The sequence below is a fragment of the Centruroides vittatus genome, unplaced genomic scaffold (genome assembly GCF_030686945.1).
Source record: "Centruroides vittatus isolate TY-2023 unplaced genomic scaffold, ASM3068694v2 contig_815, whole genome shotgun sequence".
Taxonomy (NCBI): domain Eukaryota; kingdom Metazoa; phylum Arthropoda; class Arachnida; order Scorpiones; family Buthidae; genus Centruroides; species Centruroides vittatus.
In genome coordinates this window covers 178130-202746 of record NW_027122531.1, presented here as the reverse complement: position 1 = coordinate 202746, position 24617 = coordinate 178130, and the positions used below count along the sequence as shown (strand labels likewise).

The 24617-nt window shown below is 34.1% G+C and overlaps 1 protein-coding gene across 3 annotated transcripts in view; it reads right to left on the bottom strand.

The window, feature by feature from the left end:
- LOC136982159 (piwi-like protein Ago3) overlaps positions 1-24617 on the bottom strand; it is a 106261-nt gene that overhangs the window by 20334 nt on the left and 61310 nt on the right. For all 3 annotated transcript variants that reach the window (XM_067278582.1, XM_067278585.1, XM_067278583.1), the window contains exons 16-18: positions 7815-8027; positions 7504-7698; positions 7109-7300 (exon numbers count right to left, since the gene is read on the bottom strand). In XM_067278582.1, coding sequence (XP_067134683.1) covers positions 7109-7300; positions 7504-7698; positions 7815-8027 — 600 coding nt within the window. The remainder of the gene's footprint in view (positions 1-7108; positions 7301-7503; positions 7699-7814; positions 8028-24617) is intronic.

Below are 24617 nucleotides of genomic sequence, written 5' to 3'. Positions count from 1 at the left end.
AACTGTGTTGTGCTGAATCGGAACGTTTTGAGACTAGATTAACTTCCAAAATATAACTTTTTTTTGTTTTTATATTTTTCAATATATTTATTTTGTTTGTGAAAAATAAACAAATAATTAAAAAAAAAATTTTGTTAGTTCTTAACATTGACAAAAATTCAACACAAAGCGACACGCAATGGAGAGAAATTTCAACATGGGATAGATTAATTAAACAAAAGGAATTAACTCCTCCTGAATTTAAATTGACCCCCTACCTCCGGGATGTTTTTCTACACATACTCATTCTTCGGGGGTCCTTTGAAATTTTTAAGTGCAAAAGGGGGGTCGCGAACCAAAAAGTTTGAGAAACACTGTTCTAGATGATGGTGCATCTTCCAAAGACAAATTCCTTGTGCAAAACTACTCTTACACATACAAACATTGGCAGCACAGATCTTTTTTGTGCAATTGTAGTGCTTTTCTTTTTATAGAAGTAAAAAAACAAAAGCACAACAAAAATGTAACTTAAAATCCTTCATTTTTAATCCAAAATTTTAAATATACCCAAACAAAAAAGAAATAATTTTTATTAGAGATAAACCAATTAATTGTTTGCTAATTGTTAATCATACTAATAGGGTCTTGTACAGATTAATCATTAAGTGACAATTAATTTTCTAATATTTAGAATAATTAGTAAATAATCATTCCATCAAAAACATACAATATAATAATATTTAATATAAAATGTAATAACATTAAAAAATGATGATTAAAGAAATGATAACTTTATTAATAATGATAATTCAGCATAATCATGACAAGATATCCAATTCTGTTAGAAACTACTAGCTTTTTGTATCTGTGCTTTCAATCTGAAATTTTTGTTCAATCCAAAAATGTTCAGTTAGGATACTAATAAATTAGTAGTAATATATTTTTAAACAATAAGCTTCAATCTCATTCACAGCCAATTTTCACATCTGATTAATTAATTTTCATTACCATCTGCCTATTTTTAAAAGAAAATTTTCATTTTTAAACAAGTAGATTGTTATTACATTGCTAATATTTTATATTGTTTTGTTAATGACATTGCACTCAAAAGAATGTCTGATGTATGGAAGTAATTGTGATCTAATTCAATGAATATATTTAATAATAATGGAAAAACATAACTACAGAAATACTAAAATAATTCCATTGTGCCTATTTGCTGAGAATGGCATCGGTATAGACTTGCCAAAAAAGCATATAATCAAAGTACTAAAGAAAAGATAAAAGAAAAAGATAAAATTATCATATTATCTTGAATCAATATCAAAAAACTATGAAACAGTTTACTGTGATAATTTTGATTATGATAAGTTGTTAGAAAATTACCACATTACATTATTCAGATGAAACTCTTGTTTGGTTTGACTTATCAGTTGAATACCAAATAAGATGCATAGAACCAGACAGTTTCATTCAGAACAAAATTGTGGCAACCCTACTTATTACAGATAAGTCAGGTTAGTTAATATTTCCCAGTAATAGGGAACAACCTACCGAAAACATTATGAGAGCAAAGAATGATAGCATGTATAGCACTCTATTTTAATTTAAGAATCATGTTTAGCAATGAATACAGTTGTTATTTATGTGCCAGTTAAGTTAATTACATAGCTAACTACACACTTCTCTTTGCATCTTGCACATCAAACAAGCAGGCCTGGTACAACACAATGTGGACAGGATATTAAGTAAAAGGACACTAAATATAAAATCATATTGTGCACTTCTTATTGGTTTATTCAATACATTAGCAATTGTTATTTTTCTTACTAGCCAATGCCAATGAACACAAGGAAAAAATAAATAAAACTACAAAACAATGAAAACCTCTCTCCTTTGTATACATATCAAATCTCTGACTAGTAAACTTCATAATAGTAACCCAACTTGATCAAGGACAATTTATGTAATTTATTTTTCAATACGTATAAGTATATATTTAATTGAAAGATACTAAGCAAAATTATTGTCATAAAATGTTAAAACTAAAAAAGATTACATACACTAAATTTAAAAAACTAAAATTTAATATTTTTAAAAAATATTTAACAAAGATTAGTTAATGACTAATCATTTGATCAGGCAATCATACAATCCCAATTAATTGTTCATCATTAATCAGCTAACTTAATAATCATCTCATCTGCGAGTGCCCAGACTTGATAAAATTTTAGTCAAAAATTTTTCAAAAAAGAGAAAAATCAGAGAGGATGATTATAACTTTTCCCACGGACTTGTTTCCTTGTTTGAGGTGACACTTTCAATGTGTCACCTGGAAGAGATGATTGAAATTCAACAATTGGACTGTTGTATGATAATTCCTAATGATGTCATGGGAAAAACCCACGACAGACCTCCAAATACAAAAAGGAGTGTTTGCCATCATCATGAGTTCACTTTTGACTGGTGTTTGTACCCGATCCGTGGGCATACTGCTCAAGTCTTTGCTGATCCTTTACCCTTCTCAAAACATCCAAGACTTCCAAACCACTTGGCAAACCTGCATTAGGCCAATTCTGAGACGCTGACAAAGGACCAACTTCTACTACTAAGGTGCAATGACAATGCGTGACCGATTGTTAACTCTCTCTAACAGGGACCTACAATATTAATGAAGAAGGGTAATTTCCTATAATTGTTATTCAGAATTAGCACTAGCTAAGCATTTTTACCCACTACTGTATCTCTTTGCTATATAAATAAACGGGTATTGTTAATTGTTAAATTCATAGTAGCATACACTTCTTCCAGATGTCTCTCAGGCCATCTCCATCCTGAATCTGAGTGCCTATAAACGCGACCGCTCGTGCAAAAATGAAATTAGTGGTCATCAAGGTTTTTATGTCTATCCTTAAAGACACAGTGGTGTCAGTCCTGACAAATTAGTCATCACAAATGTGATGTCGACCCTTTGGTTCCATGGTGCCGAAAAATGGGGGGGTACTCTGGCAGTCATACATCTTTACTTTTAATTTGTGTTTTGTAATCTATGTTACAGAATATTAGTGTTATGTTGAAACTGACCAAACAATTAAATATAAACTTCCATTCATAACCATTAATCACTATTAGTGATATCTTACATAATAGCAAACTTTTTGACCAACTCAATATTTCGGCACATATTTAAGATGGTATTTACAAGATGAGAAATAGATAAAGACATAGATAGTCTGTAGTTCATCTGTGGCTCAATGTAAATGGTCTGTGCATTGAATTACTTTAAAAATAATTGCACACGTTCATCACAGAATTTATGAATAGTTACCCTGTACACAATATAATAAACTGGTGTAAAAAAATACACAGACTAAAGAAATTCTGTTAGAACTCACAAATACTGTTACTTTTATTACAAGTGTTTTTTAAGTGAACTAAAATGTTCACTTAAAAAACACAATCTAATATAAAAAGCAAATATAAAAATTAACATGTGGAAATGTAAATATATTAAATTAAACAAGATTAGTTATGAAATAAGAATTATGCAGCTTATTATTTGTGCAAGAAGAAATATTAGCATAAACAGATTACTAATAATGGGAGAAGACTGTTGACTGATGAGGGGCACAAGGCCCGAAACGTGTACCGTATCAACTAAATAAAGGTGGAAAAAGCCATGTGATTGTTATTAACACGCTCTTGTGTTCAACACTTCTAGATTACTAATAGTTGATTTATCTTAAAATGTTACCAATAAATACCATTAAATCTTTTTTTTACCACTACTTACTGCTGTAAAAATTAAAGATAAACTTTATATTGAATTACTAAATTTAAGGCTGTTTGCAAAAAATTGTTTTCTTTTATTTTTATTTATGTTTTATTCCTTTTATTTCTGTATTATAACATTTTTTATTTATTTTACTGACTCTGTTGTTCCCTTGTTGTATAAAGGTTGGCAAACATTGTCTAATGACATTGCCAGTAATATTTTAAACAAGTAAAATGGCAAGGCTGTATTTCAGACAAGACTATGTCTCGAAGACTCTACTAAGCAGGATCACTTCAACGCTAACCACAGGTCTCGTTCTCATTCTCCAATCATTTTTGGTATTGCTGGTTTTGAGCAGATCATTCAAACTTCGCCGGCCACAGCCACGATCATAAGGTCTTCCACGATGCATTTTCATTGAAATTAACCTATCGAATGTTTAAATTTCTCTCCATTGCATGACGCCCCAGGCTGAATTTTTGCCAATGCAAAAATTTCCCGTTTTTGAAAAAACTTAGTGGCTATTGTATCGTTCGCAATTATTCATTTTATTTTGCACAAACAAAATATATATATACTAGTAGCCTGGGACCCCCCCTAGTGGGCATTCTTAATATATATAAATACAGTTGAATTGCGATAAGTCGACACCCAGATAACTCAACACCCTTGGTTAAGTAGTCAGTTTTCTGTGGTCCCGGCCGACTTACATAGGCATTAATATTAAAAAACTCCAGTTTACTTGACATCGTTTAACTTGACACCACTGGATAAGTCAACATACTTTTGCTGTCCCACACTCCGATAAGTCAACACCCCCTCCTGAAAAAATGAATTCACTCCGCACGTGAGGTGTGAACTCATTTTTTTCAGGAGGGGGAGTCGATTTATTTATTAATATTAATTATTTGATATATACGATATATATATATATTAATCTCATTTATTAAGATTAGTTTTTAAGACAATATCAATATTAATATATTTAATAATATAATAATACATTATTATTATTAATATATATACATATTAATAAAAATGCCTTAACACTTTATGTATTTTTATGTATAAAATAATAACAGATAAACAAAAAGAAAATATACAATCTACATCGTCACACCAGAATCCAATTTTGCATTTTCTCACGCCAGAGGCATTAAAGAATCCCTAGACATTACTTGCCAACAAGTGACAATTGCGAAGATGATGTTTTCAAGGCATTCATGTTCGTTGAAAAAGAAAGTCAAGATAGTGCTCAAAACAAACAACACTAAACAAATTTTTCAGTTTATCATCTACAGAATAATTGTAAATGGAGAACACAATGTTTTGTAAGTCTATGTTACTGTATAAAGCACTACTGTATTTTATTAATTGTAGTTTTATGGTTTTTTTTCCAACTTTGCTTTAGTCGACACATCGGATAACTCGACACATTTCCACTTCCCCTTGGGGTGTCAACTTATGCAGAGTCGACTGTATATACAATTCTTTATCTTAAAAAACAAATGCTTAATAAATAAATCAGATTAATATATATATATATATATATCATGTAATCAATATAATATGTAAATAATATGTACAATATCGATAATATATGACATAAATACAGATTACTGTAACAGGTGATGTATTGTGCCTTACATCTTTTTCTGCCACCCCCTTTGCGACATGGTGGGTCCAACTTGGTGGAGAGGTGTGAAAATCAGGGTGTATATCCGGGGTTGAGTGGATACTGTTATAGACGCTACAGACATGACACAACAATGGCTTATATATATATATATATATATATATATAGATATTAATAAATGTAAAAAGAAAAAATAATTCTATTTCAGAAGTTAGTTTTAATATAAAATTATAATAATGCACCATCTAGTTTCAAAAAGTTCCGATGATGAAACGAGATATCTCTGGTCAATCGGTCGAGGTTAGCATGTGGCGACCAGAAATATGTGGAGAATAACATGGGACAGGTAAATGGGTTTTTTTCAAAGATTCGTTTGTCAACATTCAATTTAACAACATTCGCTTTTCGAACTTCCCAACGCACGTGTTTGTCAAAATTCGATTTCACAATATTCATATTTCCAACTTACCAACCAGCAATACATGTGCAAATCTCGCACTAATGTCTGTTTGTAGAGAGGGTCGCCATTTTGTATTTTATTGTGTTTTGGTTCTCGGTCCCCTGACTACCTACAAGTGTGGTTTTTTTTATGTGAGCATGATTTGGGCACCTAATACTCTGTGCCAAATTTCAACTCCTGACATGTACTCCTTCATACCTCTAAGCCAATGGTTCCCAACCTTTTTTCATTAGTGTACCCCCATGGCATTTCCAACTTCCCAACGAGCAACGCATGCGCAAATCTCGCATTGCCTGTTTGTAGAGTGTCGCCATTTTGAATTTTATTTTGACTAGATTCTCGGTCCCACGAATACCTACAAATCTGGTTTCTTTTTATGCACGCATGATTTGGGCACCTAATACTCTGTGCCAAATTGCAACTTCTGACATGTACTCCTTCATACCTCTAAGCTGGTAACAGCAGACGGTGCAATTTTATAAACAAGACAGTCTTGTCAATAAAAAATTAATAAAAATACTGAATAAATAATTAAAAAAATTACCATTTGTAGAGAAAATCTAGAGAAACTAGCTATGTCCTTTTCATTGCTAACAATAAAAAATACTTTTTATAAACAAATAATACGTGGGAATATTGTTGAGATATAATAATAATAATGGTAACATGCCCCACCATCGAAAGTCCGTAGCATAATCACTAATCACACATAATGGTATCCCCACTACCATTGACCAACTGCGCAACATTTATTGATCTGTTGCATTGTACTGTACAATTGGCAGCATAAGTTTTTATTTCTATTTTTGCATTTTGAAATGTATAATAAAGTTTGTGATTGTTCAAGGAACATTTTATACCTAATAATTTTTTAATACTATTAATTTGTGATACATAATATATTATTTTTTCTGCCATAATAACTAACTTTTTTCTGTACCCCTAAACAACATATGGCATACCCTGGGTTGGGAATCGCTGCTCTAAGCTGATAAGACAGCAGACAGTACAATTTTATAAACAAGACATAGTCTTGTCAATAAATAAATAAAATATAAAATATGTAAATATTTCTATATTTCACATGATATAATATAAAATGATATTGCTCATTGCAAAAAGTAAATTTTGGAGTAGAGAAAATTATAAAATTCTCTTTAAAAATACTTTTTTCAATATTCAATAATTTAATTTTTTTTTCTGACAAAAAAAAACCAGCATTTATAATATAAGACATTTATAACAAAAGCTTTCTTACCAAACGGTGAAATATTCTGGTATTAATTCTTTTCTGAACTACAACTACTGTTAATTGAGGATTATAATCTTGCTGAAAATGTTTGAAGCTAGTTGTAAACTGTTCTACTTCATATTTTGCTACATGATTTAATTGTCCATCACTGACACCATCTCGAAAAATAAATATCTTATTTGGTAAAAAGTGATTTACCTATAATTAAACAAACGAAAAACTTTCATCAACAAATATAAAGTATAAAAATCAGTGTAAACTTCATAAAAAATAATTGCAAATTAATAAAAGGAAACATCCTGAGATGGAAATTTAAACATTATAAAATATTTTAATATGAGTCAAAAATGCAGTAAACCAAACATGATGTTATAAACTACACACACTTCAGTTGTGCTTACTTGATAGTATTTTCGTAAAGCTGATAACAAACAAATTTTTAAATAATCTCCCAATTCTTGTCCCTTCTGCTGAAATTTTGCCATGCTGAACCATCTGGTAACTGTTTGATTTAAACTAGCTACAAACCCTAAAACAGATCTTCTTCCTACAGCTTGATCATGGTAACTATCAAAGCCACAGACCATTACACTTTTCTAAAATGAAAAAGCAAAGATTTGAAAAAGAATACATTGTGCACTTCTCAAAATTCATTGAATTATTTCAACAAATAAAATTAATATAAAATAATCTTATCTTATGTAATACTTACAAATGGAATTTGAAGACTCCATAATTCTCCACCAAGTTTGCAATTCATCTGTAATGCTATTTTCTGTGCGACACTCCGAAGTTTCTTGTGATCAGAAATAGTTCTTGAATTAATTACCTGAGAGGGTACAGGCATTTCAACACAGCACAATTTCTTAATTGCACTATACCTATCATCTCTCGCCGTAGGAAAGATAACAACTACAATTTGTACCTATAATAATAATTCTGTTAGTTTAATAATTGACTAATATAAATTCTAAATTACATTACAAAATGAAAATAAAACAATAATTATTAGAAAATTGAATGTACAGAATAACTTGGATTATTACATAAATGGAAATTACTAAGTGATTAGTAGTTTAATATGTAAAAAAACAGCATATATATTTATTCCATTTGACTGATTACAACTACATTCCCATTGCAGACAGGCCTGACCTACAAGAGGATCAGCCAGAATGGATAGAGAGAATAGTATGGATAAGATGATTCCTATCTGTGATAAATTTTGCAAGACTATATTGGATTCAAACCAAATACCTTACTACCACATACAAAAAATGAAATTTAAATCAATCATTTCTCTAAATTTGTTTGCTTATTGATGAAGTCACAATTTATATAAACAAGATTGTTTTCCACAAAAGTAGTTTAAATTGTTATCACTACCACCATGTATCAAGAATTGCCAATTACTGTTTCATTGATTAAACCCTGGAAAATAAAGATGCTGTTAAAAATAAACCCCAGGTTGAAAAGTGTGGGAAACATGTTGAAGTATTACAGTGAAATGTAGTTTAGGATAAACGTAAGGTGTATAGTGTTTAACTAAAATTCTTTTCAAATTTTTTAGTTTTGGACTACACCTTCTATCTTGGAAATCGATGATAAATTATTAAAATAAATAAAATATTTTAAAACCATAAATTTATGTCACTCGTTGTCATTATGTTTATAGGTTAATACTGTTTCTAATGTAATACTTTAAGTCAGAAATAACAATCTCAGTATTTCTAATATTATATAAAAAAAGTAAAATTTCTATCATTTTTCTTTAATCGATCCACCAAGTTACTTACACAATATGCATATACACATTCACAACAGTTTCAATTTTTAAAATTGTAGTTGTGTTTTACTTTTAGAATATGCATCCAATTCTATTTAAATTCTTCTAACCTGAAGATGCCATTTAAAACAAAAGAAAAAGTTTGTTTTGTTTAAAATATATCCATTTTTGCTGGTTATTAGTGTATAAGTGTACTTATTACTATGTTATACCAGTATTGTGGTAGTGACTAAGATGATATTAATTACTAGCAAAGAATGCCCAGATTTGCCTGGGAACTCAGGATTGAGTTCTTTGTTATAGTGGTACAGGCAACCCTCGACTTTTGCACATTCTACTTTCACACATTTTTAAAAATTCAACTTTTTAAATACTTTTGTCAATAATGAAAAAATTTGCTTCCATGCAGAATGCTCATACACTACAAGTGTGGTAGCTTGCTCTATGTTCTCAGACACACACTATTTCCTACAATAGCAGACTTCTTAGAATCATAATCACTACCGTGTTGTTCCAAGCAAGAGGTCTAAACAGTTTCAGTCTTGCATTAGGGCGTGAGTCAACGTATTATGTGTTTTGCCAATTTATTTGTTTATATTTAAATATTTCATCCTTATAAATTGATAAACATGAGTGAGAAACGGGGAAACTGCAGTGTTGATACGAACAAAAAGAAATTAAGGACTCAAACTTCATATGATTGAGACAAAAATGGAAATAATTAAACGTTCTGAAAACAGTGAATCTTTTGCTTCAATCGAATGTTTGACGATGTAAACAGCAGTGGCGTGCCGTCACTGGAGGCTGTGGAAGCGCCGCTTTCCTTGTATTTTCTAAAATATAAATACATATTGTGCAATTATTTTCATATTTGAATGTACTTTGAATTACATAAAATTAATATTTTATTATAACCGCATTATGTATTTTATTACAGATTTCTATATGAAATCTGTAATAAAATATATAATGCAGAATAATAATAATACAATATCTGTAATAAAATATATGTGAAAAACAATGATAAGATCACTATTGTATATTTGAATCTAAATTTGTGTGCGCATATTCCCAATGGAAGTGCTGTATTGTCGAATATGGGACAGCTTCCAGGGCAAAAATATTTGAATAGTGTAAAGCAGCCAATTTACAGGCATTGCCGCATGTGCTTTACAGAGCACCAACCTCTGGCAGTTTAGCTGGTGGATGTTACATACCATAATGCTTCCAACAATTCTATCCCTTTGCCACTGGTAGAGCTATTTGACTAAGTGAATTGTTTTAAGATTTAAAAAGTAAAGAGTGTTCAATGTTATTTTTATGTCCGTTTCTTTGCAAAGTTATATTTAATTATAATTATATTGACAGATTTTCAGACATAAAACCTTTAGAATTTTTCATCACTTTTAGATGTTAATAATTTTAAATATTATGAAAAACAATTTTCCCAAGCGAGTTTTAATTCTTTAAATTAAGTAAATTTTATGGAGAATTTTTTGATTTATCTAAATTACATATTGAATCGCAATATTTACAGTAGAGAGTCGTTAATCGGAACGATTTTCAGTCGGACTGTGTCCTGCTGAATCGAACGTTTTTGATACTAGATTTACTTCTAAAATATAATTTTCATGTTTTTATATTCTTCAATATATTTATTTTGTTTGTACAAAATAAAGAAATAATTTTTAACAATACGATAGCCTCGATTATTATTATAAAAATTTTCGTTAGGCTTAAAATCGACGAAAATTCAACACGAAGCGACAACGCAACGGAGAAAAATTTGAACATCGGACAGGTTAATGTATTTTTTCGTACATAATGAGTAATCGGAACAAATGACTAATCGGAACAACCCCAGTCCCCAATTGATTCCGATTTTCGACTCTCAACTGTTTATTCATGTCCGGACTATATTGACAAGTTACTCTTACAAGGGGAGGGCACGACCTGGGAAATTCACTTCGGGATGAGACTTTGTATATAGATAGTACTCCTTTAGGATGTTCAATCCTCAAAACAAGAAAGCGCAATGGCCAGCCAATTTTAAGAAAAAGGCCTTTAAAAATTCGAGCTCAGCTTATGTACTAATAAGTTTCGCTAGGTCGGCAGCTGCTGAGCAGCTCAGTCGACATCGTTCTTGACTACCGCCACGTCGTTCAGGGTTCAAATCTCGGTCTCGATTAGTATTTTTTTTTTTCCTTTCTAAAAATTTTTTAAAATAAGTATTTTGAATATATATAAATATTAAAATTTTATTATAATAAATAATTTCATTTAAAAAAATGTTTAACACATATTACATGTCATTTTAATTATAATAATACAAAATAATTAATAAGTGTATTAATAATCATCATCATCAACTGTTGGTAAATTGATAGTATCTTCATTCACAGACATTTTACTGTAAAATATTGAAACTATTTGTATTATGGTGTGATATATTACGGAACACTATGATCTCTTCAAAATCCAAAAGTAAACTGACACTCTAAATATCAGGTCAGTCCATAAGTCCATGGGCATTTTTATGACCTTGAGAAAAATCTTGTTTTGCTGTTGAAAATGTCAGTCTAATGTGATACTTTTCACACTGAAGTGTTAAATTGGATCTCATTTATATAATACTGTTGGAATTGGAAACATTTTAGTTGTTTATTTTTGTTAAAATGGAAGTAAAGGATGAATATAAAAGACATGTTTTATACTTTTTATTTTTAAGTGGTGAGAATTAATAAGTGTAGTAACCATCGAAAAATTTGATACAATAGAATAATAAATGAAAACTGTTGTTTCATAACTATTATTATTAATTATTTTGTATTATTATAATTAAAATGACACATAATATGTGTTAAACATCTTTTTAAATGAAATTATTTATTATAATAAAATTTTAATATTTATATATATTCAAAATACTTATTTTTAAAAATTTTTAGAAAGAAAAAAAAAAATACTAATCGAGACCGAGATTTGAACCCTGAAAACTTGGCAGTAGCCAAGAACGATGTCGACTGAGCTGCTCAACAGCTGCCGACCTAGCAAAACTTATTAGTACATAAGCTGAGCTCGAATTTTTAAAGGCCTTTTTCTTAAAATTGGCTGGCCATTGCACTTTCTTGTTTTAAGGATTGAACATCCTAAAGGAGTACTACCTATATACCAAGTCTCATCCCAAAGTGAATTTCCCAGGTCGTGCCCTCCCCTTGTTAGACATAAAAAGTATTATAATTAATGCCAATCCAAACAAAGATGTACTAAAAGAATTATATGATTTAATATCATTAATTTTTATGGTACCATCTACCAGTGCATCTGTTGAGCACAGTTTTTCAACCACAAAGCAAATTCATACATTGGCCAGGAACACTCAGTCAGAGGAAAAATTGTTGCTAGCATTTCTTTCGATAGAAAAAGAGCTTTCAAATACATTGATGGAGTCGATGACCAGAAACTTTAATGATAAAGTAATTAACAACTTTGTGTAAAAAAAAAATTGCCGAATAGAGTTAGTTTATAAAAAATTAAACAACAAGTTTTTCTATCATTGTTTGTATCATATCAATTTGTATTATGTATGTATTATTTGTATTTTAGAACTAAAATACATAAATTGTATATTTTTGTCATTTCCAGTATTTGTTTAAAATTTTTATGGAAATGTGAGGTTCTGGAAAGATCCGAACCGTCACAAAAGACACAAAAAAATGGTTAATTTACAAAAAAATTTATTAGTTTAAAAAAAACAGGAAAGAATCATTTGTAGTCGAAGACTCATTGTTTATATCAAACTGTGACACAGAAATTATAAATCGCAGAAGGAAGTCGTCTTATGATCGGAGGAAGATCGAATTCATCTTCGATTTTGTTTTTTCTCGCACTCTAGGTAGGAGTCTTGTTATGCTTAGTAACGAGGGACCAGCCACTCAGGAAGTGTGATTGAGAAAGAACGACCAATCAAAATGACGAAGAAAGAAAGAACGAAGATTGATATAATCCCCGACAATCAAGGACACCTCGCACTCGATTAACATTCTGAATAACCAAAATGCTGTGTGTCAACGTGCAAAAAAATGCAGTTTCTCATCTATTGTGCCAACCTATAACTTGTGCCACTTCAGACTTAGACTGTGTCCCCAATGCCAACAGAGGAAGTCTCCCTCTGCCTTACAGACTTGTCAACACCATCTTCGATCGACAATCAAAGAACCACATTGACGCGCAGGACATCCGAACAGCTGATTGTCCTAAAGCAAACTATTTTGTACATAGTGTACGTTTATTTTATGTTAAAATAAATGGTTTTTGTCAGATACTTATTGTCTTTGTCTACTCCACTACCATGCACGTACAAATGGACCTTAGACCTTCACTGATGTGCAATTAACTGATTGTCCCTGGAAGTCGGCTTCTTACAGAAACACAGCTTCCCTATCATCAAATGTCATGGCACGTCACTGGTAAACAGATCTACAATATGTTCAATTTTGAAAAATAAGAGTAAAATTAAGGAATATGTTCAAAATTGTGAAAATGTATCTTCAAAGATTGTTTCCAAAAGACATGGCATGTTATAGAAATCTTTATCAAGAAAAGAAAAAAAAGGGGATAGTATTCAACTAACTCTTGACAAATTTATAAAGAAAACACCTGAAAGCACTTAAACACACTTTGTTAACTTCATTATGTATACATATTAATAAACAAACACTTTAAAAACAGTTTTCGGTGCATATTTTTTTACATCCCTCTACTTTTGAACATTTAACATTCACACACACTTTCAGAAACCAATTGCATGTGAATGTCGAGGGCCGCCTGTATATGTTTTCTGCAGGGTGCCAAAGAGTAACTATGTAAAATTTAATGCAAATCAAAGAGTTTGTCAATTTGTGTGGATGAAATCAGGGAAAGGAGTGAGGGTCCAAGTTTGAAAGTAGTTTATAATTTTTGGAGGATTATAGAGACTAACTATGCAAAATTTGCCCTAATCATTCAAAAAGTTTGGGAGTTTTGGGGTAGGGAAGAAATCAGAGAGAAAGAGAGAGGGTTCAGAGTTTTATGGTAGCCCATGTTTCCCATAAAATACCTGAGGAATTTGGGAGTTTGTAGGAAAGATGAAATCAGCAGGAAGTAGTGAGGATCTTTCAAAGTAGCTTATGTACAAAAGAAAGTAATATACTTTCCAATGGTCCCTTGACACAGATGTATTTCATGACAATTGTGACTTTTTTAAGGCATTTTATCATTGGTAAGGCTCGTTTGAATAAGATTTAAGATGTGAAAGACACTGTTAGGACCTTAACAGCACTGTAGAGCTTGCTCATAGGAACAAAAACTTCAAAATAATTATAATTCTATGTGTGACCCTTTAAGAGATATAGCATTCACGAAACCAGCCTACTTCCAGGCTCTATAGCAGCGGTTCCCAACCAGTGGTCCGCAAGACCTAAAATATGGTCCGCGAAAGATTTAAAACTTTTATTCATTTTACATTATTATTCCCACATTGATACAAACTGAATTTAATTTTTACTAAAAATGTTATGTTTTCTCTTATAATAGTACTGTTAAAGCATGTTACTCTCGAGTTTAATGATTACTTATGTTAAAAGTTTTGATTAAAGTTTAATTTTAGATTGGCACAGTTTATTTTTCTTAAACCTTGTGGTCCCTGCTAACAATGAAATCAAAGTGGTCCCTGGTCAAAAAAAGGTTGGTGTGAGGTTAACCGAGGGTAGGAGATGGAGAATGATTCCTATCTTCTCTACCTCTTAACAGCACAAGACCTTGAGGTCCGACCTCGGTTGTCGAAAGGATGATTAAGGCTCGAGCGGTCAATGATTAGTTATGGATTTGGGATCGTAAGATCCCGTTTACGTCAGGAACTGACACCAATCTATCAACTTTTCGCGGATAGATACGCGTTTTTCGGAAGCATAAGATGCCGATGATGAGGGTAATCGAGGAAGAAACGCACACTCTTCTAATATTAAACAAAATACCCGTTTATTTTGTGATTAATAGGGAATACGTCAATTAACGTATTTGGAAGTATTTATATCATCGAATCGAATTACTAAACCGCGTCTCGAGTGAACGGAGAGAGAGAGTTTACAAAACATCGCGAGCAGGATAAATACCTTAGTGATCCTGAGATTTGCACAAAGTCCGAGGAACGAGAGTTCGCTTGAAAATAAGAGTCAATGGACTGTAGATAGATGAAATGGACGGCTTCAACGGCGGGAGATGATAATCCACGGCACACACACACACTTGACAGTTGTCGAAACTCTTTCTCTCTCTCTCTCGTCATCTGCGTTCGTTTTTCCTTTTATTTCGGGATCTTGGGTTCGAGATTTTGTGAAGTACGTCAAGGGTGGAAGTCCCTTTTGACCAATGGTGAATTACATGATATAATTATTTTTCAACAGTTAACTCATCTTCTACAAGGAAGTATTACCGTGGGAACGATAGTTTATGATTAATTTTTACGAGAAAATTTGTCGGTGTTTTTCCGTTTTTTGTTTCAGTGTTTGATTTAACCCTAACTGTCGAAAATCGGTTGGCAAATAAAATAAAAATTCGTTATTCTTATATTCGAACCTTCACATCACCGCGGACTTTCTAAAATCAAGCTTACTCTTGACGAGCAAGCTGGATTTTTATGAAACGGATGAGTTAACGAAGTTGTTCCGGCTCTCTCTCTCTCTTTATATATATTGTACCGCGTTACAGTATTATTTCCCGTTATGTCGGAAGTTTTTGACACGTCGCGATTACGTTGTTAACAATTCGTTGTTAATTACTCTCTCTCTCTCTCTCTTTTTCTCTTTATTTAATAACTCTTTATTTAATTTCTTTATTTAATTTAACACATTTAATGTCTCTTTTTTTTTTATAACACGTTTTTGACATGTTTAGTGACGCGCTTAGCGTGATATTTGTTTGTAAGAAATTACGATTTAAAGCGGTAAAATATAGTTTATTATTATGCAAAATTTTCAAAATTAAACAAGGTTATTGGGTAAAGTTAAATTTATTGAGTTCATTATTGCGTTCCCTCTTCGGTTTGTTGGGATCCCCTTTTTGTGATTTTGGGAAGTTGGCCATTATTCCCTTCCTTAATTGGGCTGGCCTTTCGTTTAGGAATTCAACTTCGTTTAGGAAGTGGGAGGACCCAAGGTCGATCCTCTACTGGGCCTCGACTCCTCAAGGTGTAAGATGTAGTTGGTTGTTCCTCGATAGAGGGTGTAATCTCTGTTTCTTGTTCTTCCTCAGATTCGGATTCAGATGAAGACTCGAGTTGAGATTGTGCCATTTCTGCAAAGATAAATTCGTCCCATGGATCAATGGTGGAAGGGGGTTCTTCCGAAAGGGAAGGTTGTTGGATAGTCGTGGTAGTCGAAGGTTGGTTTACAAGTTCTTTCTGGTCGAATTCTTGTCGAGCAATAACATGTTTGAGACGATTGGCGTGCACTTGAATTTGTTTCTTTGTATCTATATTTTCGATGATAAAATTGACGGGACTCAATTCAGTTACAATTCGAAATGGTCCTGACCACCTAGGTGCTAATTTACGTTTTAATCCAATAGGTATGGTAACCTCGTTGAGAAATACTCGGTCGCCTACATGATATGTGGGTATTTTGTGAGTTTGTCGATGGTGTATTTGTCTTTCTTGAGCAGCTTGCTCGGCATGTTTCTGTGCTACCTGATGAGCTTCAGCCATTCGGCATCTAAGTTCTGATGCGTAGTTGTCGGTGACGTCATATTTCGTTCGAGTGGGGCTGGTTACAAGGTCAAAGGGATAGGTTGGATCTCTCCCATATAATAAAAAAAAAGGACTGTCGTTGGTAGATGCATGAATGGTTGTGTTATAGGCAAAAAGGGCATAGGGGATCCATTCATCCCAGTTTCGCTGATCCTTAGCGACGTAATGGGCGAGGATGTCGATTAAGGTTTTATTGAATCTTTCTACTACTCCATTGCATGCAGGGTGATATGCTGTAGTGAGAAGTCGTTTGATTTGTAACAATTCGCACACCTCTTTAAACATTTTAGATATCAAATTAGGTGCTCGATCAGTAAGTAGTTGAACGGGAGTTGAGTGTCTTAAGACGATATGAGTAACGAAAGCCTTGGCTATAGTCTGGCTTCGGGTATCTGCTAAAGGTATAGCTTCGGCATAACGGCTAAAATGGTCTATAAAGACGAGTATATATTTGTTCCCTTTGGTAGTAATAGGTAAAGGACCTATGATATCCATAGCAGTTCGTTCAAATAATCGTGTTAAAGGAGGAAATAATTGTAATTCCGCCTCTTGTCGCTTGTCCTTTCTTTTTTGTATAGCGCAACGTTGACAGCTTTGACAATAAATTTTGATATCTTGTTTCATAGTAGGCCAGTAAAACAATGACTGGAGTTTTTGTTGCATCTTCTGAGATCCTAAATGACCTCCTATAGGTGTATCGTGATGGATACGTAGAATGTAAGGGATCAGTATAGATGGGATGACTAATTGATTTACGAATCTTCCTTGTGGGGAAGGAAATTCATGATATAACACTCCTTCTTCGTCGAGGAAATAGCGTTGTATGTCTTTTGCGTCATCTCCGTCTTCTAGACGTTGAATAATAAGTTTCCATTTCTCCTCTCGTCTTTGGAATTCCCCGATTTGTGATTTTGAATAAATGGGGTCAACATCGTTGACTGTAGAAATATGTCGGACAGGGATTCTGCTTAACGCGTCTGCGTTTTTATGACAACTTCCTGCCTTATGTTTAATATCGAAATTAAATTCTTGTAAGAAAATGATCCATCGGGCTATTCGCGAGTTTGTTGAAGAGTCCTTGTTGCTAATTAACCATCTCAATGGTCGATGATCTGTAATTATTGTGAACTTTCTCCCATATAGGTATGGTTTGAAGTATTTTGTAGCCCAAACTACAGCTAAGCACTCTTTCTCAGTTGTGCTGTAATTCTTTTCGGGTTTTCGAAGTATCCTACTAATATAGGCTATAGGTTTTTCTCCTTTTTCATCCTCCTGGGATAAAACTGCTCCTATCGCTTCGTTCGAAGCATCTGTCGAAAGTATAAATGGAGTCGCAAAATCAGGAGATTTTAAAAGCGGAGCTGAAGTGACTATTTCCTTTAGCCTTTCGAAACTACGTTCCTGTTCTTCTCCCCATTGAAACTTGGTATCCTTCTTCAGTAGATCAGTCAGTGGTTTTGCTATTTTAGCGTATGAATCGATATGTCGTCTATAATATCCCGTTAATCCTAGGAAAGACTTAATGTCGTGTACATTTGTTGGCCGGGGAAACTGTAAAACGCATTTGATTTTATCTGGATCTGGTCTGATCCCTTCCTCCGAGACGTCGTGTCCGAGGAATTTTATCTGTCGCTGAAGGAAGTGACATTTTTTTGGTTTTAGTTTTAGTCCTGCATCTGCGAGTCTTTGGAAAATCTGTTCTAGACGAATCAAGTGAGTTTGGAAGTCTGGACTGAAGGTCAGTATGTCATCCATATAGACCAGACAAATTTTTCCTTTCAGACCGTGTAGTATAAAATCGGCAGCCCGTTGCCAAGACGCGGGGGCTCCGGAAAGTCCCATTGCCATACGATTCCATTGGTAATGACCGTCCGGTGTTGAGAATGCGGATTTTTCCTTGTCTCGTAACCCCAACTGCCAGAAACCAGACAGGGTATCCATGGTAGAAAAGTATTTCGCTTGCCCGATTAGGCTAAGTGCTTCTTGCACGAGTGGTAAGGGATAAGGATCTGTCTTTGTTATTTTATTTAATTTCCTATAGTCTACAACGAGACGCCATGTTTGATCACGTTTTTTCACCAGGAGAGCGGGAGCAGACCAAGGTGATTTCGAATGTTCAATGATACCTTGGTCTAAAAGTCCGTCGATGATTTTATTCATTTGTTCCCGTTGAGCATAAGGGATTCGATAAGGTGGCTGATATATGGGTGTAGCGTCTCCGGTGCGTATTTCGTGTTCCACGATCGGGCAGTATCCCAAATCATAGTCGTTGACGGCAAATACATGTTTATATTTATATAATAAGTCTAATAAAGGTTTCTTTTTGTCCTTTCCTATGTTGGACCAATCGAATAACTGTCCAAATTCTTGCTTGTTTAGAATTGAGGTAGAGGGTTGGGCGTTAGTGATTGGGTTGATGTTCGGAGGTTCTGTTTCTTCTACTGCCTCATGGAAAGTTCCAATGCAGTCCCCTTTTGATAATTTTTTTGGTTGAGTAGATAAGTTCGCTATTCGAACTGGGACTTGACCGTCCCTTGTCGTTTTAACTACAGAATCGACTCCCACTACATCTTCTCGATTGTTTATTTCTGTTTCTATAATTCCTATTTCACCCTTCCGTTTTATTCCGGAGATCCTTGCTGTGACAAAAATCTCTGATCTGGGAGGAATATTACAATCTGTCAATAATAATACTTGTCGGATTAGTCCCTCCTTGATGGGGTTCGTTGAAACGAGAGGTGTTGTTTTCTCATTTTGTGTGGGTGATGTAGAAACAACTTGGATTGGTTTACCTCTGCGATTTCGTTTTTCGCGTTTCCGGTTTGGCGTTATCCTTTCTACTCCTGCCTTCCGGAAATCGATTTCCTCTCCTCCTCGAAATAATATTTTTTCCCGTGCCAAATCTATAGTGAGGCCTTGAGCTTTGATTATGTCTCGTCCCAACAGGCCATCGAACGGATAAGGTATTTGATCTTCTACCACGTAACATAAGTACGAAAAATGCAAGGGTCCTATTAAGAAGCGGAATTCCATGGCTCCATATGTTCTGATTCCGTGTCCTGTGACGCTTTGAAATAATACCTTTCTTTCCCTCTGTTCGAATTTGTGTTTAGTCGCTCGTTGAGCGAAGGATCGAGATAAAAGGGTTACCGTGGAACCTGTATCTATGGCCAGTCGAGCCGGGTAGTCATTGATAGAACAACATAAGCTAGGTTCAAAGTTTTTGGCCACTATTCCTACTCCTACTCGAGGTTTACATTCTCTGTGCCTACCGTTGCTGTTTGTAGTTTGTGAATTCGTCCGGGAGGAGAATGAGGAACCTTGTCCAACATTCCTGCAGTTTCCGCCATTTCTTCGCCAGCTCATTTTGTTAATTCTCCCTTGCGGTAGGGGTCGAGATTGAGATGGAGTCTGTCGTGACTGAAATTGGGTTGTTTGTTCGCTTGAGCTATTGTGGTCTTCCCGTCGGGTTTGTTGCCTTCCGCCTCGTGTACCTCCACCATAAAAATTGGGTCGAACATAACCGCGTCCTTCTGATGGGGATGAGTAATGTTGTCTCCCTCTATTCGCCGATTGTATTCCTCTCCGCCGCCGATTTTCCTCCTTGTATTTTAGTTCATTCAATTGTTTTTGTAAATGCGCTATCGTTGCGGTTAGATTGCTATTTGTGTGTTCCGGATTATTAATCGTTCTAATTATTCCTCGAGGGGTTTCTGTTAATTGGAGCACCGTCTCTTCCCAAATGGCCGCTTTGACTGCATTTTGAAATGTTTCAGGATTTTTAGACATTACGGTACGTTTTATTTTGTCATTAAGACCGTTTACAAATTGGACGAGTAGTCTCTCGTCTCGTTCTTTAGCCTGACATCGCTTGATTATTTCCGTTTCCCGCGCGTCGGCCCCTGTCTGTTCGAGTATCGTTTCTGAAACTAGGCTTTGCAGCCGAACCGCGTATGTTTGTACATCCTCATCGCGTTTTTGTATACATGCATAGAATTTTTGCAGTCTAAGTGCATATGGCTCCTTTTCAAATCTCCGCGTCATCTGCTGTTTGAACTCATCATACGTGTCGATCGCTCGCATTCGCTCATCTTTCCACGCGAAATCTCTTGCTATGCCTGTCAGTTTTAGCTTCGCAACTCCGAGACATTGCGCTTTTGTCCATCCTGTCAGTTTTGCTATTTCATCTAGCGAGTCAAAGAAGTCCCTTATACGCAACCCTGATGTGTCTCCTGAAAATGTGGGAGTTAGGGGAATCATTCCCGACATTCCGGAGAATGCGCTTCCTCCTGGATTACCGTCTCCAGTTGTCTCCATTCTCGATTCTTAGAATCGCCGGAAAAGATGTATGGGGGTGAGATGTCGGAACGAATCGAAACAGATCCCACTTCTGACCAACCAGTGTGAGGTTAACCGAGGGTAGGAGATGGAGGATGATTCCTATCTTCTCTACCTCTTAACGGCACAAGACCTTGAGGTCCGACCTCGGTTGTCGAAAGGATGATTAAGGCTCGAGCGGTCAATGATTAGTTACGGATTTGGGATCGTAAGATCCGGTTTACGTCAGGAACTGACACCAATCTATCAAACTTCTCGCGGATAGATACGCGTTTTTCGGAAGCATAAGATGCCGATGATGAGGGTAATGGAGGAAGAAACGCACACTCTTCTAATATTAAACAAAAATACCCGTTTATTTTGAGATTAATAGGGAATACATCAATTAACATATTTGGAAGTATTTATATCATCGAATCGAATTATTAAACCGCGTCTCGAGTGAACGGAGAGAGAGAGTTTACAAAACATCGCGAGCAGGATAAATACCTTAGTGATCCTGAGATTTGCACAAAGTCCGAGGAACGAGAGTTCGCTTGAAAATAAGAGTCAATGGACTGTAGATAGATGAAATGGACGGCTTCAACGGCGGGAGATGATAATCCACGGCACACACACACACTTGACAGTTGTCGAAACTCTTTCTCTCTCTCCTCTCTCGTCATCTTCGTTCGTTTTTCCTTTTATTTCGGGATCTTGGGTTCGAGATTTTGTGAAGTACGTCAAGGGTGGAAGTCCCTTTTGACCAATGGTGAATTACATGATATAATTATTTTTCAACAGTTAACTCATCTTCTACAAGGAAGTATTACCGTGGGAACGATAGTTTATGATTAATTTTTACGAGAAAATTTGTCGGTGTTTTTCCGTTTTTTTGTTTCTGTGTTTGATTTAACCCTAACTGTCGAAAATCGGTTGGCAAATAAAATAAAAATTCATTATTCTTATATTCGAACCTTCACATCGGGAACCGCTGCTCTATAGGGAGTCATGCTTTGTACACCACTAAGCCTATCATGAATTTAACAGACAATCCAGCATGATGGTCAGACATTCTAATGATATTTATCAGTAAAGAATAAAGAAAAGTTTGTCATGCAACCCTTGGCAAACAGGGCCGGATTAACCCACTTTGGGGCCTAAGACATTTTTTCTACCGGGCCCCCTCCCTCTCCCACAAAAAATAATGCACACAACAAATATAAAACAAAACTAATACAGTAATACCTCTACATACGAACGCTTCAGCGTACGAAATTTTCAGTATACGACATGAAATTCGAACATATTTTTGCTCCACGGTACGAACAAAAGCTCACCATACGACGTTACATTAGTTCGCAGCGCCACCGTCATGATCACGTGTTCTTTCTGATTGTGATGTGACCGATTTTATTGAAAAGAAACATCCCGAAAAGGTTCACACTGGCCGCATTGCTGCTCAGTTTAATGATACTTGCCTAAGTCATTTTAGAAACATTTTAAAAAGTAGGCAAAGCCAAACCTCTTTGGATAGATATTTTACCAAGCGACCTCTTTCCAGTGACAGTGCTGGTGGAAGTGAAGGAAAGAAAGCAAAAAGCAGTGAATAAAAAATTTAGAAAATATATAAAACAGAGAAGATTTAAAAAAATCAGTGTTAAGTTATTTTTAGTTATTGATACATTATGTTATGTAAGTTAAGTTTTAGTATCATTTCCCTTCTCCCTCTTTTCCATCACCAGTTTACGCCTCCATCGTCGTCTATCCTCAAAGGTAAAAGTGCAAATAAAGCTACATTTTTTTATCAACTGTTATTCTATTATGGATATTTATACATTTACAACTACAAAACGCATTTTTCAGTGTTTTCCTTACTAAAGTTATTTTCTTCAATGTACTACTTAGCTTTAATTTGAGTGTGTTTTTCGTGTTGGAACGGATTATTTGGTTTTACACGTAATCATATGAGGAAAAATGATTCACCTTACGACATTTTCATGACAGTTTAGGAACGGATTAATTTCGTATTCTGAGGTACTACTGTAATGTGAAAAACTAAAACAAATCTTAAATTTTTATTAATAAAAAATATTTAATATACAACAAAAAATTTTAGTTTTTCTAGAAAAGTTTGTTTATAAATTTAAAAAAATTGAAATTTATTTTATTAAATGTCTAACAAAAGTTGTTATACAATAACGATATTACCTTAAAATATTAATAGTTTAATTTAATTTTTTTGGTTAATATTTAAATAATATAATATTTTACCCATGAGAGGTAAATTGAATAATGAAAAAAATAATTTAAATGAAAGCCAAGATAGTTTTGAAAAAGTAAGTATATAAACACAGTGATACCTCGGTTTTCGTCGATAATCCGTCCGAAAACAATCGGCGAAATTCGAAACCGATGAAAACCGAGGCAATTATTTCCATACGAATCAATGTAAATCCAATTAATTTGTTCTAGACACTCCAAAATACATCCCAAAAACACATTTTATACAGACTTAATATAGCGTTAAATACTAAAAGAAATAAGAAATTAATATAAAAAACTAATTAGCATAAAGATAAAAGCAATGGAATTGTTCGGCTAGACACGCAGGGTCTTATCTTGTAGAAGCTAGTTGCACACGAGCTTCTAGCCTATATCGCCCCGTGGTAAAGTGTGACGTAATTGTCATGTAATAGTAGTTGTATGCGTTTATGATGGTCGTATCGAGGGAATAATGCCTTCTGGGAATTCCGTTTAAGGGTTACTGGCGCCTATTCAGGCGTTACAGACGTAGGAGAAAACCCGGAAAACTTCACGTGGCCAGCCTGCCCTGGCAAAGCGCGAACCCACGACTGAACTCCCAGTGTTCAGGAAACAGAACCGTTGGCCAATGGTCGGCCGTCGCGGGGTAATATTCACACAACGAGAAATAACGCCACACTGCGCCGGAAAACGCGTGGGTCGCCCTTTGTTTTCGCAAAATTAGCAGCGAGGTCACTCGAGCACAGCCGACGAAAACAAAGACAAATTTTTCGCGAAAAAATCGACGATAACCGAAGTCAACAAAAACCGAGGTATTACTGTTTAAATAAACTTTATTTAAAAATTCTGTTTTCTAGTCTTTAATTCAGCAAAATTATCAATTATTTCATCATAATTAATATTATCCAAAGCATTTTGTTCGATGTATAAAACAGCTAACGAATTTAATTTTGATTCATTCAGTGAGTTTCGTAAATAATTTTTTACACGTTTTAATACTGAGAATGACCTTTCACCAGATGCATTTGATATAGGCAAAGTTAAATATATTCGTAATAATATCTCTGTATTTGGAAATGTTGATACTATTTTTGTGCTCTTTATAAATTGCAGCATATCAGATGGCAACGTTAAATTTTGGCTTTTGCAAATTAATTTAAATTGCAACAATTCCTCGTCCAATTCTTCAGTATCAATGTCGCCACTGTACCATTTTTTTTAGCAATGCGGTATTAATTGATACGTCTTCGTCGGCAGCTATGTTTGTACGAAGAGTTTTAAAAATTTTCATCAATATCTTTGTAACTTTTGCTTCTAACTTTTAATTGAAGAGATATTTTATCACAAATTACGTAGAAACAATT